Here is an 18,213-nt window from a genome sequence, read left to right on the forward strand (position 1 = left end):
GTGGCAAGGCACTGCTCCAAGCTTCAGGCTTTTTTGTGCTGTTTTCGGATCTAGTTTTTTGTGCTTCCAAGATGGTGGAATCTAGGGGGGGATGTATGGTCACTGCTCTCCTGGTCCACATGCTGGTCTTTAGCCAGGAAGGTCCCTGCTCCTTTGTGACTGATCCCCAGAGCTCCTCTCGGCCCTGAAAGGGTGACACAGAACTGTGTAGAGGCAACAGAGTTGTCAATCAGTGCCAGCCGCACCCAGGGCCAGCAAAGGGTCCCCCGTAATTTGTGGCCACCTTCAGGGCCCACAGCTGGTGCTCCAGCCGAGCTCTGGGCCTGTGTCCAACCCTGGTGTCACAGACCTCTCTTGCAGATCTCCTGAGCTGTCTAATGCTGGAAAAATGTCTCCCTTATCTTTCATTGGTGCTACCACTCCAAAATTTGACTTGAAGCATTATTTTAAAGTTGTTTGGAGGGGAATGTTGGGAGAATTCTGGGTATTGGCCTGTACTCTGCCATCTTGGCTCCCCAAGCCTTTCTTTCTAAGATGACAATGGGATAACCAGTGGGGAATGAAGGGGACCTGTCCATACAACACCAAACACCCGGCCACCTTCTCAAAGACAAGTTCAGACAAGGCAGCAAGGCTCCATCTACAGTAAATGTGGCGGGCTAACCATGAGCAGGCAGACCTCTCAATGCCTGAGGTCACAGTTTTCATGTTTATTCACGTTCTTACTTGTTCATCGCAGGCCATGCCCTGAACTAGACCCAGTTTCTCTGGGTCAGGGCCAATTAGCATGGATATATTGAAACCACGTCTCACACCTACAGACTCTAAAACAAACACCTCTGGAAGCAGGGAAGATGCAGTATTTTGTCTGAAGTGGGTGGAAGACTGGGGGTGCTGGGGTTGTATAAAGAGCCTTGTCTGGCACCCAGACAAGGTGGTACAGGGGGTAGAGTGGTGGATTCAAATTCAAATCTAAACTTAAAGATACATTAAAACTTTGGGGACATAAAGTCCCTTTTGGCTCCAAATCCTCTGTTGGCACAAAAACACCATGGGAATGAGGAAGATCTAGATTCAATCCTGCCTCTGAGCCTACTGGTGAGGTCTGGGCCTCATTTTCCATGTCTTTAAAAGGGGACTAATAATCCTTGGTACCGCCTTCAAAGTTGCTGAGAGGGAAGAACCATGTAAAACCTCACTGGGTCAGGATATGTCACTACTGTTATCCCTAAGTGAGAAGTAATTACTCTGATGAGCTTCCTGGGGTCAGGGAACCTCCTCATCCCCTTGCACATCTCACCTGTAGCAGACACTCAAATGCCTGTGAATTTGATTTGATTTATTCTAACATCCTTTTGTCCTGGAAAAAAAAAAGCTGCTCTAGCAGCACTTGGGCTCTGGGGCTGCCCTGGGCCTGCCCTGGGCCATGTGACCAAGAGCCCGAGGGTGTGGCTACACAAGGGACTCTCACCTACCTGCATTTTTCTGGGTGCTCATCACGCTTGTTATTGAAATCCAGGGAGATCTTTGCATCAAGCCCAATTCCAAAATAGTTATTCATGACACATTTCTCTGTGTAACATTCTCTGTAAAATTTCATTTAAAAACCAATTAAGAACAACTTCCCTTAGCCCTTTTATTTCTGAAGCTCCCAAGACTCAATCACACCCCTCCATGACTGATGGCTGACAGCCTCCTAACCCCAGGGCGTCACCTCTTCAAGTCCACACATTTACAACAGGCTTTGCCTCCCAGTGGCTGCCCCACCCAGTGTGGTCACGGGACCTCCTCCTTCCTACCTCCCTCCCCCTTTCCACCCAGGATGCTGCTTGTCACCTAGGATCTGTCCCTCCTCCTGCCCACTCAAACCCGAACCCTGACCTAAAATGCCAGGGCCACAGAAACGGGAGCCTTGTTCTGGACATCCCAGGCTGGAGGTTTGTTTTCCATCTCTCTGTTTGAGCCCCTCAGAATCTTCAGTACCCAGCACAACGTGCTGGTACCTCCAGAGCTGGTGTGCAGACCTAGCCACCATAATTACCACGCAGTCAGGCAGCTAATTCCTCCAGCCTTTTTTGATATGTCCTATCTCTTTAATAGTGTGTCCCCATTGCTGCGTATACTCACAAGTTTTCTGGTTCAGTGTTAAAGGGATCTGCATTGATTAGCAAACGACTGATGACAGAGCCCCCAGGTAAGGAGCCGGACATCCCAGCCCGGATATCTGCAAGGGAAGGGGAGGAGATGAGCATCGCCAAACGCAAAGATATGTACCTCCGCGACTGCTGGCCCGTCACAATGCTGACGTTATGTTTTGGACATTCTCAGTTTTGGAGCCAAGAACGTCATCAGTGAACAGTCATCAGCAAATAAACAGCTCTTGATGTGGAATGCAAACAGGGGTGGTTCTGCAAAGACTTTCATGGGGGGAGGAGGGTGCAGCTAGGTGGCGCAGTGGATAGGGCACCAGCCCTGCCTGGAGTCAGGAGGACCTGAGTTCAAATTTGGCCTCAGACGCTGACTAGCTGTGTGACCCTGGGCAAGTCACTTAACACCAAATGCCTTAAAAAAAAAAAAGACTTTCATGGGAATGGGAGGACCTCGAACCTCATGTCCAGGTATAACACTCTATAATTGCACAATTTTTACATTTCCAATCAAGCTTTCTTTTTAAAAATACCCGCAATTTTCCAAAGATTTCTTGAGTGTTCTGTTTTCCATGGAGAATGCTGGGGAAAGAGTCCATTTTAGGGGACAGATTCTTTCCACTTAAATCCTCACAGACAGTTTGGGAGAACATGTGATTTTAGGGGGCTCCTCTCTCTTTCTGTACTTTGAAGGAGCCTCAGCTTTGTCGTTCCTCCAGCGGAGGTCACGACCTTCCAGGCTTCCTCATCTCGCAAGATTCAAGTGGACGTTCTGTGACTCCTGCATGAAGAACCCACCCACTTCACTGGAAAGCTCCTCTCAATTCCCCCTATTTAGAGAGACAGCACCCCCGTGCCCTGTGGGCCGTCTGTTGCGTCTTTCTTGATACACAGCCCCACTTCTTTATAGACATGAGTGCTTCTGATTAAGTCTTTTAGACCGCTTCATAGTTGACTTACAGCCATGTGCACCATTTCCATTCTCCTTTGTCTTAGCCATCATTTTGGCTCTTTTGTGATTGTGGTATTGCATGACTCAAAGACAGAGCACCACCAAAAGAATACCGGTGTTAAAAGGATGGATTTTGTGATCACCAAAAAAACTACATACTTTCTCAAATGTGACTCAGCCCTTTGTCTTCCTCCTCCCTTCCAGACCCACCTCACTGTCCAAGGTGTATGAACTGACAGATTAGACTAATTCAAAGCGCTGTCTTGTCTAGCTGCATGCCACAGCTTGGTCAATATGTGTTTTTCATCCAGTTTGTTTTCCCATGTGGGTGGTTACACCAATCCTCTTCACGTTGTCTACCTCACAGAGAAGGCTTCCTGGCACTCTGGGATTTGAAGTCATTGGTATACGTGGTATTTGGAGAACCTCTCTCACTATCAATAAAAACTTCACAGAGAAAAGACGTTCCCAGCTTCAGACAATTTTTTTTACTCAATGAAGCTACTATACAACATTATAAACATTTAGTCCAATCCTTCTGAGTTCACTGTCATATGATTTGACCTCTATAAGTAATACCTTTTTTATTCAGCATTTTTTTGTACCTTCTCCTCTATGTAAGTCAGCTGTAGTTCTGTGACCTTCTCGGCCCCCAAACTCTTCCCTCTCAGTGAAGGCAAGGCAAGGCCAAGCACTAGGAATGTAGTCCACACTAGTGCAGGCAGGGGTGCTATGTGGTGCTGCCCTGGTGGTCAGTGACCAGGGACACATAAGGAACACAAAGGACTACTGGCTAGTCCTCACAGATTCCACAAGCCTGGCCGACTGGTACCTTTGGGCAGTCTGAGTTATTTGCAGCGGTGACTCCCTCACACTGCCTGGGTTTCCCAAGGAGGCATCTTCCTGACATGGCACATCTGTGTCCTCCTGCATGTGCCAACTAACCAGGAGGCAGCTGAGGACAAGTGAATGTGTGTGTGCATGCACATGTGTGTATTCAGTTCTTGTCACCATCCCCAAATGAAAAGGGATCAGTTTTCTATCAAGGGCTGAGCTAGGGAAGAGAAGCCTTTCAGAGACTGCTCTGGCTGCATTTCTGATACATAACTTCTGAGACCTGACCCATCACACTAGGGGCACACACAAGTGTCTGGATGGAAGACCAGAAATCTGCGTGCCTTCCATGACACAGACAAAGAGCTTAGGGGAACATGTTTCTCTGTTCTAGATCTCACCGAATGCCAACATGAGATCTGCTGTCTTTGTAGAAGCATGTCTTAGAGAACCACATGATTTTAACGTATGTGCGTCAATCCCGTTGTGATGCTCCGGCGTGGCTCATGCCCATCTCTCTGCTGCTCTGGGTTCTATGGGATGACGTGGATGGATTCTTCCATCATCCTTCCAAATGTCTGCCTTGGTGCAGGGCAGAGGAGGCATCTGCTGGCCTTGCCTTCTGACCCCCAGGCTACCCTGGTGTTCTGCACTGCTCAAAGTCTTGGATTAGAATTCTGGGGAAGTGGCCCCTTACTGAACATTGCAGGCGAAGAAGTCGCCTCAGGACAACTGGATCTGGAGCTAGGCCTCTCCTTTACGCAGTGGGAGCTTCCCTGGAGAGACCAGTTAGGCTTCCTGACTTTTCTGTGGAAGAATTCAAGGTCCAGTCAGAGCTGTGGCCTCATGGATCCTGACAGAATCCCTCCCGAGGAGAAAGGGGGTGAGACACGTCTCTCCTTGATAGGCAGTGAAGAAGGCGAGAGAAGGGAGCAGCTTTCCCAGAGTCCTAGGCGGCAGGGAGCAAGGTCGCCTGTGGCCCGAGGCAGGCACTGAGTAAAAGCTGGTTGGCTAACGATTCCCGCCTCCACCAGGCACCAGCCCCAGAAGACAGTCTTTCCTCAAGGAGGCAATTTCTCTGCAGTGACAGGTGATTTTGGGAACATTTTGGCTCCAGCTCAGGGCCATCCACACGGAGGGCGGTTCTTCTCCTCTCAAATACCTTCAGCCCCAGCTCCCCCCACCCCAGCCAGGAGCAGTCATCCCGCCAGCCCCCCCCCCGCCCCCGACATGCAAACGGCCCTACTCGGCTGGCCACTGCCCCAGCTTGGAGATGGCCACAGCAGACATGCACACTCACTTGGGTACAGAATCTTTGTGTTCAGCATTGGCAAGCTGTCGCGGTTTCCCGTCTGGGGAGGGAGCGATGCCGAGCTGCCCAGTGACAAACTTCCTTTGTTTATTAGCTTTTCACAAGGGGATTTGGACACTGGAAGAAATGACAAAAAGACAAGTGTTAAAAATAGGACAGTGCTGAAAGGCTACAGGATTTTTAAAAAAACCTCTCTGAGTTCACCCCTCAGGGAGGAAGAAAGAAGGCTGTACATCACTCATGGGCCATCACACAGAAGGCCAGAGGGAGGAAGGAACAGACCCTGGGCCTGCTGCCCACCCAGCCCTGGAGGGAGGGACATGCTGGGCATCAGCAGCAGCGCCAAGAGGGCTTGGCACATCAGTCCCATTCCATCTTGTCTGGAGACCACATGCCAGGCTCCCCCCAGCTCCCCGCGTGAAGCAACAAAGCAAACAGCTCCTGGGAATGCTCTGGACACCCTGAGGAGCTCAGGTGTGAGGACAGGCCCAGCACACCCGTTCCTACCCTGAGATGGGCTGAGAGCATGCTGAGGACAACAGGTGCCTCCCAAACCACCCCACCCCTGTCCTCTCACTGGAGAGACCAGCAATCCCCAATTACAAAAGAGCCATATGGACCTGTGGCCTCGAGGCTGAAAGTTCCCCACCCCTAGTCTAGGCCAGAAAAAAAAAAGGAGGTCTTCCGCTTCCAGGAGCCAAGATGGCAGAGTAAAAAGTAGTTGCTGTCACCCTCCCCTACCAACCTTTGAAAACCCAGAAAATATCACCCCAGAAAAAAAAAACCCAACCCTGGAACAGCTGAACTAGAAGACAGGGAGCAGCAGTGCAGCAGCCCAGCAAACAGGTCTCCCAGGGCCTCAGCAAAAATAAGGGAAGCAGCACTACAAAGGGCCCTAGGCGGATAAGCACCCCGCAGCATTCATCTGAAAGGAGCTGAAGAAAGCAACCTAGAGTCTTCCTAAAGTTCCAGCCTTGCTGATTCCAACCCAATACCAGGTAAGCTGTCAGAACCCTACAGCCTCCAACTGTCAACCAGGAGAAGACCCTGAAGCCCAGGTGGTAGAGCAGGCAAACACCAACACCTGGACCTCTGAGTGCCTCAGTGAGGGCGGGGGGGGGGGGGGGGAGACGGGGGACGGGGACACCAGTGGAAATCAGCTCAGAAGACCACCAGGTGCCTTGGCATTCTGCCTCCAAGGAATCTCCCAATGCATTAGCAGAAACAAGGGAGGCAGCATTGCAAGGGGCCCCAGGCAGATGGACACCCTGCAGAACCCATCTAAAAGGAGCTGAAGAAAGCTAAAAGGAAAGGAAAAGCAGGCAATCTAGAATTTCCTGAAAGTTCCAGCCTTACTGATTCCTGCCCAACAAGAGGTAAGTGTCAGAACCCTACAGCCTCCACCCAGCACACAAAGCCAGTGACCAAGACCTACGCTCCCAACACAAGAAGCTTGGGTCGGTGCCCTCTGTTCCTCAGCAGGACAGCTCAATCTCTTTAAAGGCCAGGGAATAAAGAAACCATGAATAAAAAGAAACGTACCATAGATTCGTATTATGAGAAGAGTGAAGATCAAGACAGAAATTCTGAAGAGGATAATATTGTCAACAAACCCACATCTGCAACATCAAAAGGGAATAGGTCTGAAGCCCCAAAAGCCTTCTTAGAAGAGCTCAAGAAGAAAACAAGTCCCTAAAAAACAATTGACAAACTGGAAAAAAAGTACACTGAAGAAAACAAATCCCTTAGAAATACAATTGGCCAATTAGAAAAGGAAGTACAAAAACTAACAGAAGAAAACAATCTGTTAAAAAACTGGAATTGGACAAATGGAAACTAATGACTCTATGAGAGGGCAAGAATCAGTCAAACAGAGACAAAAAAAAGAAAAAATAGATGAAAACTTAAAATACCTCACTGGTAAAACAACCGACCTGGAAAATCAATCTAGGACGGACAATTTAAAAATTATTGGACTACCTGAAAATCATGATAAAAAAAGAGCCTGGACAGTATCTTTCAGGAAATCATAAAGGAAAACTGCCCTGAAGTCCTAGAACCAGAAGGTAAAATAACCACAGAAAGAATACACCGGTCACCACCTCAAAGAGATCCCAAATTGACAACACCAAGGAATATAATAGCAAAATTCCAAAATTACCAGATGAAAGAGAAGGTGCTGCAAGCAGCCAGAGAGAAACAATTTAAATACTGTGGAACCACAGTCAGGATTACACAGGACCTTGTGGCTTCTACATCAAAAGACCGCAGGGTGTGGAACATGATATTCCATAAGGCAAAGGAGCTTTGAATGCAGCCAAGGATCAGCTACTCTGCAAAAATAAGCATGATTTTTCAAGGGAGATGGATATTCAGCGAATATAGGGGACTTCCAAGCCTTCCTGACAAAAAGACCAGAGCTCAACAAAAATCTGATCTTCAAGTACAAGATTCAAGAAAGACATAAAGATACAATATGTTGCTAGTAGGGGTGGACTGTTTACATTCCTACAAGGGAAGATGACACTTGCAACTCTTGAGAACTGTACTGTTATTACACCACGTTAAAGGAGTATACATAAAGGGGGTGGATATTAGTTGACTTTGATGTAATGATAAAAAAAAACCTCATTAAGTGGGCTAAATGGATCCAAGTACATTACAGGAAAAGACATAAAATCCTATTACAGCAGAGGGAAAGAAGGGGGGGGGAGCATTGTTTGAACCTTACTCTCATCAGATTTGGCTCAAGAAGGGAATAACAACAGTAGGAGGGAAAAGGGGAAAGAAAAGGGAGGGGGGATAGAAAGGAGGGAAGAAGCAGTAAGGCTAAAGGGAAAAAAAGGGAAAGGGAAGGAGGGACTCAGGGAGGCGGTGGTCAAAAGCAAAACACTAGTGAGAATTTTTACTTACAACTTCACTAATGTGAAAATGTTTAATAGGAATGTAAATGTATAGCATATATCAGATTGTGCGCCATCTTGGGGAGGGTGGAGGGGAGGAAAAGGGAGAAAAATTTTCAACTCAAAAGCATATGGAAGTGATTGTTGATAAATCAAAATAAATTAGTTTTTTTTAAAAAGAGCCATATGACAAGCACGTGTTGTGCATGCCACGGCCTACACGTGTGTAGAACGTCACGGGATCAGGAAGAGCTAGCTGTGGGGGGAAGGGGGGAGCCCCACGAGGTGCTCCAGAGCTCCTGGTGACCCCCTGGCCATGTCATGGCTTCAGACAGCAGGTATGATCTCTGGCCTATCCTCTGTCTACCTGCCTACCTGGGGGTGGGGCCAGGTGAGGAAACAGGAATGGGGGAGGCAGAGAGGGGCCAGTAAAGGCTCTGATCCTGGGGGACGAGGGGCTCCTTGGCAGGACCCTCCTCAGGTGCCCAGGGAGGCTCCAGGGCAGTGGAAGTGGGCAAACAGAAAGTAGCGGGCTACCTGTGGGAGGAGGCCTACAAGACAGCTTCGGTCCCTCTGTCCAGGCTCAGGTAAGGAGCCCAGGCAGGCACGGACACCAGGGCCGTGCACAGAGACGGCCTCACAGTTCCAAAGGCAATGACGCCAGAAAGGGGGCCGATGATGGTACCTTTGCGATGGCTCCTCCCTCGGGAAACGCTGCCGTTGCCGCCATGAGATGACTGTAGGGGGGCCTTGTCCTCCGCCTTGGGTTCTCTGCCTTCATTGGCAGCAGAGAGCCCCAAGATGAAGCCTTCCTGCTCCTGGGTCTGGGCGTTCTGCTCATCGACAGCTGAGGAACAGAAAAGGAAAGGAACAGAGGATGGAGCAAGCCCGGACACGGATGGCCAAGCCGGCCAACGCTGCCCGGGGACAGCGTCACTCTGAACAAGCCTGCTGAGGCCTCAAGAGAGCCAGATGGCGGCAGATAAGGAGAGGTTATTTCCACAGAGGTAAATGTAAGGAGGACACAAACCCAACAGGGCCAGGATCTAGCTGGGTGGAGAGACAGCTGAACACAGCCTAGGTGTCCTGGGGACCTCACAGGCGCCCAAGCCTGGGCACCCAGAGTGCAGGTGATGGGCTGGGCTGAGACAAGGAAGCCGCCCTAGTCTTACACGTGGTCCTCTGGTGAAGCACATGGCAGAGAGACGTGGGAAACGTGGACGCGAAGCAGAGAAACAGAACAGGAGAAGTGATGGGAAAAGAAAGGAGGACACATGGCAAGAAGGATCGGGAAAAGAAGACAGAAGGGACCATGTAAGTCTAGAAAAGCTGTCCTTCAGGCTCTGCCCACCGGCCGCTCTCCAGGAATTTGGGCAGAGTCTGAAGGGGCCTTCGGCCCTGCTGTTGCCCAGGAGAGGGGAGGGATCTGTAAGAGGTCCGAACGCCCTCCCCCTCCCTGGGCTGGCTCATCATGCACCTCCATCACCTCTTCTGATGCTGATGGGTGGGGGAAAGAGCAGGTGTTCATGCCTGCCTTTCACAGCAGCAAAGAGGGCACGTGACTTGCGTACAGTGCCATGGCCCTCAGCCAAGCAGGGCCCAGAATCCAAATCTTCTGCCTCCTAGCCTGGCAGAGCAGCCTGGGGCCACCTAAGCCAGGGCTGGCGGGAGCTCAGGGGCGCCTAGGCCAACTCTGACCCAAACAGGAGGCCCCTGTGCAGTGGCCCGGCCACCTGGCCACGCTGGCACAGCTCAGCTTGTTAGGAAGTTTACCCACCACCAAGAATAACTAAAGCCTGGCACATCCTCGGCCTGGAACTACTGAGGGAAAATCACTTCCCCGTCTGTAAGTCAGGGACAATGCTCCCCGTGGAGTTGGGGCTTAAGAGAGGACCCTGGGCACTGCCCGTGCTCAGCAAACACATACGTGGCAGGGACAGACTGCAGAGGGCAGGGGCAGGGCCTGACCAGGTGGGGAAGCTCCCTCTGCCAAGGCAAGCTGGCATCTCTGCCGCCTTCAGTCAAGAGAGGCTGCTCGAGCCCAGAGGGTCTGAGGGACTTGCCCAGGGTCACACAGCAAGAAGCGTCAGGGACGGGACCAGAGCTCCAGACTTCCTGGGCGGTCACAATGTGTCTCTTAAGGAAAGCCTGTCTGGGGGCAGCTAGATGGCACAGTGGATAGAGCACTGGCCCTGGAGTCAGGAGGACCTGAGTTCAAATCTAGCCTCAGACATGATACTTACTAGCTGTGTGACTGTAGGCAAGTCACTTAACCCTGACTGCCTCACCAAGAAAAAAAAAAAAGGTCTGTCTGGCCAGGACTCCCCAAATATGGAAAAGCCTTTTTTGGTTTTTGCGGGCTCTCTCAGCATGGCCACCTTTGGGTGCCAGGGTTGCTGCTGGCATCTCTGGGAGATGGAGGCTGGGCTAGGGTGCCCTCTGTGCACCCACACTTGAAGGAAACAGTCTGTGGTGACAAGGCCCTAACGCCTGCCTGGGTTGGGGTCAGCGATCCCTCCCTTGCCTGAAGGCTTCCTGAGGGCAGGAGGGACCCCACGACAGGCTACCTTTTTCTGCATGTTCTATGATCTGGCGAATAGCTTTCTTCAGGCTGTTGGCTCTCAACATGAGCTGCTCCCGAGGCCGGAATATCTGGGGCCGTGCCGGGCAGGCCGGCCCTATGGAGCGGTCAGTGGAGGAGGCGCAGATCCCACCAGAGCCGTCACCATCTTCCATCTCTTCTGCGATGGTGGGAGGGGGGTTGGGCAGGGAGGAGGAGGCTTGGGACTCCTCATTCAGCGTCTTAAGGAGAGAGTCCAGCTTCTCTTTGAGCACAGAGCACTGAAGGAAGGAAGCGGAGTGCCTCAGACTTTGCGGAGGACCCACTCCCCCTCCCGCTGGTGGCCATGTGCCACGCCCCGTTGTGCTCACCTTCCTGGCCATGACTTCGGACTCCTCGGAGCCCTCCGTGGCTTTCTCGTAGGCCTTCCCCACTCGTGCCACAAAGTCTTTCACAGTTTCACAGAGCACCCTGCGGGGAGGAAGAGCGGAGGCCGTGGGGCAGGGGACAAGGCATGCGGGCCTCCTTCCAGAAGGCCCCCCACCCCGCACCACCAGCCTGCTGCTCGTGGGCACGTACTTGGCGGAGGAGATGACCACAGAATGCTGATCCGAAGTCAAGATTTTGGACAAGTGAGCAGCCACCGAGTCTTCATAGAAGAGAATCTGCTGGACCTAGAGTTGCAGAGACACAAGGTAAGGATGAGCAGTGGGGTCTGTGGTGCAGAGCTCCACGCACCCCTGGGAAGCCCTGGCCTTGGCTCAGCTAAAACACCAGAGGCTGAGAGATGGAGGCCCAGGGTGGGCCTGCCTCCAGCTCTGGGTGGCAGGTCATCTCTCTGAGACTCAGTTTCCTCAACTGTAAAATGGAGCTGACCCCGAGGGCTGCTCTGCCACGGAAAGGCATCTTCAGGACGAGACTGGCCCACCTTGGGCCTGAGTGAGGTGAGAGTGTCAGGGGCCCTGCGGCCTACCCGCTCTCCCACAAGGAAGCAGCATGTTCCTTGGCACGCCCGGGGCCCAGGCCTGCCACTCCCTCTCCTGGCTCTGCGATGGGCGACCCTGGGCTTTCTGCCTGGGCCTTGCCCCCGGTCCTGTTCCTGGGCCTCTCTCCCCCAACCAGGTAGCACACGCCTTGCTCCTCTGCCCGCAGGCCGGGGGGCATTTATCCCCTCTTTAAGGGGCTCTTGTTCTTGGGGGGAACAATCCAGCCCTAAGCATTTCTCCAAAGCCTGGGCTCCGTGGGGCCCCCAGAGCTGTCCTGAGCCATGCTGCCCCTGAAGCCAAGGGCTGAGTGATGGCGAGGATGGACAACCAGTGTGAGCCAGGCGGCACCTGGGCTGGGTCTTGAGGGGACATAGCAGGGGCGAGTGCAGCAGGAAGTGGGGGCAGCAGCACGTGAGGAGGAGGGAGTGGATGGAGCATGTGCCCACCCAACGAGAAGCCCGATGGCACCAAAGGGGAGGGTCTGTGTCCCAGAGCAGTGGGCACCAGGACAGAAGGATGATGGAAGGCGCGGTCCCAAACAATGGCTGCCCGCAGGCTGGCGGCTGCACCCCACCTGCCTGCCGGCACTCAAACTCCCCTGTCCCTAGCCTGACCATCTCAAAGCTTTGGGAAAACAAATACGTCATTGCTTCCCACCAAAGGCTGGTCCCCCCACGAGGAAAGAGGGGGCCACAAGGTTCTTGGCAGAGGGATGGCACAAAGAAAGTGACATTTCAAGATGGCAGCCCAGGGGAGGGAGGGGCGATCAGCCAGGTGGCCATTGGAGGAGCTCCTGGGCGGGGCCAAAGGGCTGAACTGGGGTGGGGGGTGTGGTGGTAGGCACACTGCTACCTCTGAATCCTCACTGAAGTCTTCTGGCACCGTGGAAGAGGACGCTTGCCGAGGGAGCTTCGTTTCATACACCATGATGCTCCACCTGGGAGTTGGGAAACATGACCTGCTGGGGCAGGAAGGGAGGGCCCCAGGGCCCCCTCCCCCCAGGCACCTAGCCAGCCTCTAGCTCTCCATCCCTTAAACAAAGGACAGCAAAGGGATTTCCTGAAAGGCAGGCAGTTGTAGGCCAGAAGCACGGACCTTCAGGGCTCATTCTACAGATGGGGAAACTGAGGCTGCCCCTTGGGCCTCCCAGAAGGCCCTCAGTGCCTGGCCCAGCTGATGCAAGGGCCTCTCCAGAGTGTCCCTAGAGGAGGCCCCCGCTGCCCATTTGCTCTGGTACAGTTCTCAAAGGAAAGCTTTTCCTGACATTCAGCCTAAAGCTGAGTCTCTGAGTCCCCAGGGGTATGGGCTCTTCCAGAAGCATCTGTTTCCAGAAATGCGAGCTCCAAGCCAGCCCCTGGTCTGCCAGGCAAGGCCTTAAAAATGGGAGAAATGAAAATGCCACCCTAACCTAAACCAGTGAAGGGGGCACGCCCCCGGCCACCAGCCCATGCCAGTGAGTCCCTCGGCTATCCGGCCTCCTTATGCTGTCTCCTGTGTCACCTTGGCTTGGGCCTCTCCATCCTCCAGAACAGGAGGCAACCCACCCCGGCCCTTCTCATCCTGGCAATCTGTGTCCCTGTCTTTCCTGCAAAAAGAACCTACCCAGCCCATTGTAGGGAAACTCTCTGGGTCTGCAGCAAGACAGTGCAATCCCTGACAGTCCTGCCGTCACCCTGACTCTGGTGCGTGACTGGCCTACATCTTTTCCCAGTTATAGACATCTTTGATGGCATCAATAATATATTAATTACAGAGAGTCGAGGCTTTCAAAACTGGGCTGGGACCTGACCTCAAGGGGTGTGTGATCAGCAGAAGCTGAAAAGATGGGGGGGTAGCCTACCCCTTGGGATGGCCTCTGGTGCTCCCAGGCCTCGTTTGTAAAAGCCCTCAGCCTCTCCCCATCTTAGGGGCAGCCCTGAGCACAGGGCCTAGCACACAGTAGGTGCTCAATAAATGTGTACAATGATGATCTCACTGCTCCCTGAGTACTCCCAGCAGCAGCAGCTGCCCGGGTGCCAATGGGGGATCTTCCACCCCTGTGTTCCCATCCTCTGTCCCCTTGATTGCCCGTGGCCAGGTCAGGCAATGTGCACAGGCGGGGGCCAGTGAGTAAATGTCCCCCATGCCCCCTTTTTGTTTTGGGTGGGGCAGAGAGAGGAGCACGGGCAAGCAGAGCAGGCAGGGACTTTCCCCCCCAACCCACCCTTCCTCCAACTGTGCCATGCTGCCAAGGGCATCTCCCGGGGTCCACAACCTCAGTCCATGCCAGGCACTGTCCCGCATCCCCCCACGCCCAAAGGGGAGCGAGCAGTCTGGTTGTTCCTGCCTCTGGTGCACACCCCCATTACCTCTCACCGGACTCCCTGCCCCTCAGTCCCCCCCAGTTGCCCCCAGGACGTTTCTACGATGCCCATCTGCCCGTGTTCCTCCTCGCCTCACTGCCTCCAGGCCGACCCTTCCTCTTTACCTCATCCTCTTTCCTGCACACGGGAGTACGCACACATCATACACACACAATGAACATGGGCCAGGGGAGGGGAGGGGAGGCTCAGGCTGGACGCGGGTGATCACAGAGGATTAGAGCTGCCGACCCAGGGCGAGCGGGCTCCTTGAGGCCCAGCTCTGGCTGCTGGGCCCCAGCCTTCGAGCCAGGGATTCAGGGGCCCCTCTGGGCCTCCCCTACTCACCGATCAAGCATTTTGGTGCTGGCTCTCTCCAGCTTCTCCAAGATCTGGGGGAGCTGGGTGTCATCGTCACAGGCGGAGCCCCAGCCCAGCACGCGAGCCAGGTCGTTTCCTGTCCCGAGAGGCAACACTCCCAGCTGACACTGGAAGAAACAAGACGCCTGTCAGCCGCCACCCCGACCACCACCAGGAGGGGACGAGCCCCCTGAGCACCCGCCCAGCCCACCAGGGTGGCCGGTCACTGAGAAGCTGAGTAGGGGGCGGGCTTCTGCCTCTCAGGCCGCAGCTTTGGCAGCATTGGCAATCTCTCCATGTCCCAACTGAGGCTGGCTTCACCGTCTCTGGAAAGTCCTCTCACACCCGGCCTCCCCTTTCTCACAAGTGCGACCTGACCCCTAGCCTGGACCCTTCTTAGCAGCCAGGCACACTGCCACAACAGCCTCCCAAGTGGTCCCTGGCCTTTCCCTCCTCTCCTTTCCAATCCACCTTAATGAAGTCACTCCCCTGCTCATATGCAGCTTAATAAAGAGATGCCAGCAGCCCTGGATTCAAATCCAGCCTCCTCTGCTTATCACCTGGGTCACTCAGAGCACATCACTCAATGTTTCGGGAGCGTCAGTTTCCTCATCTATTATGTTAAAAGCTCAGATGGGGTGGCCTTTAACAGCTGTCCCGCATAATGTGCCAAAGGCATTTGAGGCCCCTCACAATCTGAGCCAGAGGTGTGCTCCTTCTTCACCCTCTTGTAAGTTCCTGTCTTTGACCTCTTTGAGTCCCACCTGCTAGGCACACAGTAGGCACTTAATAAAAGCTGGTTGATTTCCCAGCTCATCAAAGCTACAATGAGAGATGCTTAGAGCCGGGGGGATGTCTGTGATGCCTTTGTCGGCACCCCCTTCACTTACGGTTCTCGGCCTCCTCTGAATGCCCGGAGTTTCTCTTTGGGGCCCTCCCAGGCAGCTGACTGCCCACTGACTCGCATCAGACTCATCTGTGCACAGGGAGGAGATGCTTCCTCCTTCCTCCTCCCAAGGCTCAATGACAAGCCGCTGAAGGAAAGAGCAGACTCTTCCCCATGAGGCGAGTTGAGTTTATTTCTCGACTTTCACCACCAGGGTGTGGTGTGTGGCTTGCTGGGGCAGGGCTGCTTTCCCCTTATTCCATGGCTTTCTCCCCAAGTGCTAAGCTATTCTGGGAGTCGGGGGCTGTGTGTTTGTCTACCAAGCCTGGAGTTCTGGCTGAGGACATGTTTCAGGGAGCTTCCCTCTCTGCCTCTGCAAGGGCCCAAGAAAGTGGGGTGTATGGGGAACAAGGAAGATGCTTGGAAGGGGCATTCTAAACACACGGCAGAAATCCAACAGACGGGCGCAGTGCCAGAGACCCCGAGTTCCTGGGGATTCCAGAGGCCTCGATTCCAATCCCCCCACTATAGCGTGGAGAAACTCTAGGGGGCCCAAGAGGATGGATCAATGGCTTGTCCAAGGTCACACAAGCAGGGATAAAGGGGACAGGGGAATCCGGAATGATTTCCTTCCCTGCTAAAATCCGCTTGTGTAAGGCAATGACATTTCCCAGAAGCTTTTTTGGCACTGAGCTTGGGTGCATTTCTTTCCCTGCCCCACTGCACAACGGCCCTGAACCTCCAGCGTCCAGCTTCCTGTCCTCTCCCGGCCTCTCTACACCCTGGTCATCACCAGAGACTTTCACTTCACTCCTTACTCCCAACAGCCAGGGTTCTTAACCTGGAAACTCATTTCGAAAACATTTGGATAACAGTATTTCAATGTAACTATTTTATGCACTTAAAAGGGGGAGGGGAACAAGCAGTGAAGCACCTATGAGTGCCACGGGCTTTACAAATATTACTTCATTTAGACACAGGCGTTTCCTCTAAGCGGGCATCCCCAGGCTCCACCAGACTGCCCAAGTGGGCCATGAGTCCAAAAAGGCGGTGACCCCAGAATCTGGAGAAGAGTCAGGCCCAGGGGCACGTCTGGGCTGTGAGGCTGGCGCACCGCCCTGCTCATGGACTCGGCGGGGGACACACCTGCTTGTGAAGGTTGAGGCTGTCAATCTCAGAGAGGACCCATCCGACACTCCCATCCCCACCACACACCAGAATCCGGAAAGTGTCAAACTTCTGGAACAAACGTAAACTGTGGGGAAAAAGAAAACCCACTGTCACCAGACTTTCCTTAGTCTGGGTCGCTCAAGCCCTGCCTTCTCTGGTGGCAAGATGGAACTCTCAGGAAGGTGCAAGTCTGGAGTCTTCCTCTTAGTAGATGCCCGCCATGCGCACTGCCTGCCCCGACCCCCTGGTGTGCACGTTGTACCTGCTGCCTGCCCTGATCCCCCTGGTGTGCATACCGTGCCTGCTGCCTGCCCCAACCTCCCTGGTGTGCACACTGTGCCCGCTGCCTGCCCCAATCCTCCGGGTGCACCCACTGTGCCCCCTGCCTGTCCTGATACCCCTGGGGCACTTCTCTGGGGAGGAGACCAGAACAAGGAGGCCATCTCAGCGCCTGCGCCATCATCAGCATGGCTTTGGTCGCTGCTCAGATGTCAGAGATAAGGGAGCTAGGCGTCCTCCCAGATGGAGCCTGCTGGTCAGGGAGGGCTCCCTGACAGCTCCTTTTGGACACCCAGCCCCCAGACCTCATGGGAGCTGTCCCACCAGGGGAGCCTCGACTCTAAGATAACAAGGGTTCAGGCAGCTCTTCCCTAAAGCTAACAAAGCACTTTCCTCCCAGATATTAACTTCCTTTACACACACAGCTGGGAAGGGTCTGAGGGCTGTGGACACGGCTCTCCTGCACACTGCCTGTCCCAAATGGGGGTGGCACCCAAAGGTTGTCTGAATCCCACCACAGGACGACCCCCAGGCCCTGCTGTGGGGACCCTGGCCCTCTCCCCAATGCAGACAACTGCCTTATAACATTGGCTCCTATCTGGATGCCTGCTTTGGGAGATGCCACCAGCATCCTCTTATGAATGACCTTCCTGCAGGAAGGAGTAAACTGAGGTCAAATAAAACCAAACGTCACCAGAGTCAGCAAAGCCTTGGGAGGCACAGGAGGCGTTCCCGGCCCAGGCTGGGTTTGGCCACCATCAGACAGGAGAGAGCCCTAGTGGTGTCTCGGTGTCACGTTTCAAGAGACTTGGCTTCCCCAGCCACAGAATCCTCGATTACTTAAGGTGAACTCCACAGTGAGAGAACAGGTTTGGCAGGTACATTTGCAAACCAAATATCCTGATATGGCTCCTTTCAATGCTGGACTTGGGCCTTCTGAAAGCCCCCATCTCACATCAAGCTTCATCTCAAGCAGAAAAAAGGCAGCTGGGGTCATAAAGACAGAAGTCCCCAATGTGGCCTACAGATGTCACCACGGACACACATTAAACCAGAAAGGAAGGACAGAGGACACGGACCAGACCTCTCCTGTCTGAGCAGCAAAGGCCCTGCGAGCACCTGGGGAGGGTCTGGAGAAGCAGGACTGGCTACGGACACAGCTCCCATCTACTGCCCAATTCCTCATCTGTATCCGTGGCTGAACAAGGATGCTATAGATCTACTCCTAGCTGAGGGGGAAGAAGGGAGAGGAGGGGAAAGACAAGAGGGAAGAGAAGAAAGGAGAGAATGAGAGATAAAGGGAGGAAGAGAAAGAGAATGGGGAGAGAAAGAGAAGGATGGGGAGAGAAAGAGAGTGAGAGAAAGAGAAGGATGGGGACAGAAAGAGAAGGATGGGGGAAAAAAAGGGAGAGAGAGTAAGAAGAGAGAAGAGAGGGGGAGAGGAGAGGAGAGACGTTTTCCTCTGCGGCCGGCCTGGGGCTGAAG

General features: G+C 53.5%; 1 protein-coding gene across 6 annotated transcripts in view; it reads right to left on the bottom strand.

The window, feature by feature from the left end:
* Positions 1 to 18,213, bottom strand: part of DGKD (diacylglycerol kinase delta) — a 123,124-nt gene that overhangs the window by 18,584 nt on the left and 86,327 nt on the right. For all 6 annotated transcript variants that reach the window (XM_078154630.1, XM_078154629.1, XM_078154627.1 and 3 more), the window contains 10 exons: positions 16,426 to 16,534; positions 14,382 to 14,521; positions 12,547 to 12,631; positions 11,288 to 11,382; positions 11,080 to 11,179; positions 10,716 to 10,989; positions 8,834 to 8,995; positions 5,234 to 5,362; positions 2,128 to 2,224; positions 1,476 to 1,586 (listed from right to left, as the gene is read on the bottom strand). In XM_078154630.1, coding sequence (XP_078010756.1) covers positions 1,476 to 1,586; positions 2,128 to 2,224; positions 5,234 to 5,362; positions 8,834 to 8,995; positions 10,716 to 10,989; positions 11,080 to 11,179; positions 11,288 to 11,382; positions 12,547 to 12,631; positions 14,382 to 14,521; positions 16,426 to 16,534 — 1,302 coding nt within the window. The remainder of the gene's footprint in view (positions 1 to 1,475; positions 1,587 to 2,127; positions 2,225 to 5,233; positions 5,363 to 8,833; positions 8,996 to 10,715; positions 10,990 to 11,079; positions 11,180 to 11,287; positions 11,383 to 12,546; positions 12,632 to 14,381; positions 14,522 to 16,425; positions 16,535 to 18,213) is intronic.

Source organism: Phascolarctos cinereus, unplaced genomic scaffold (genome assembly GCF_003287225.1).
Source record: "Phascolarctos cinereus isolate Bilbo 61053 unplaced genomic scaffold, phaCin_HiC Scaffold_5;HRSCAF=322, whole genome shotgun sequence".
Taxonomy (NCBI): Eukaryota; Metazoa; Chordata; class Mammalia; order Diprotodontia; family Phascolarctidae; genus Phascolarctos; species Phascolarctos cinereus.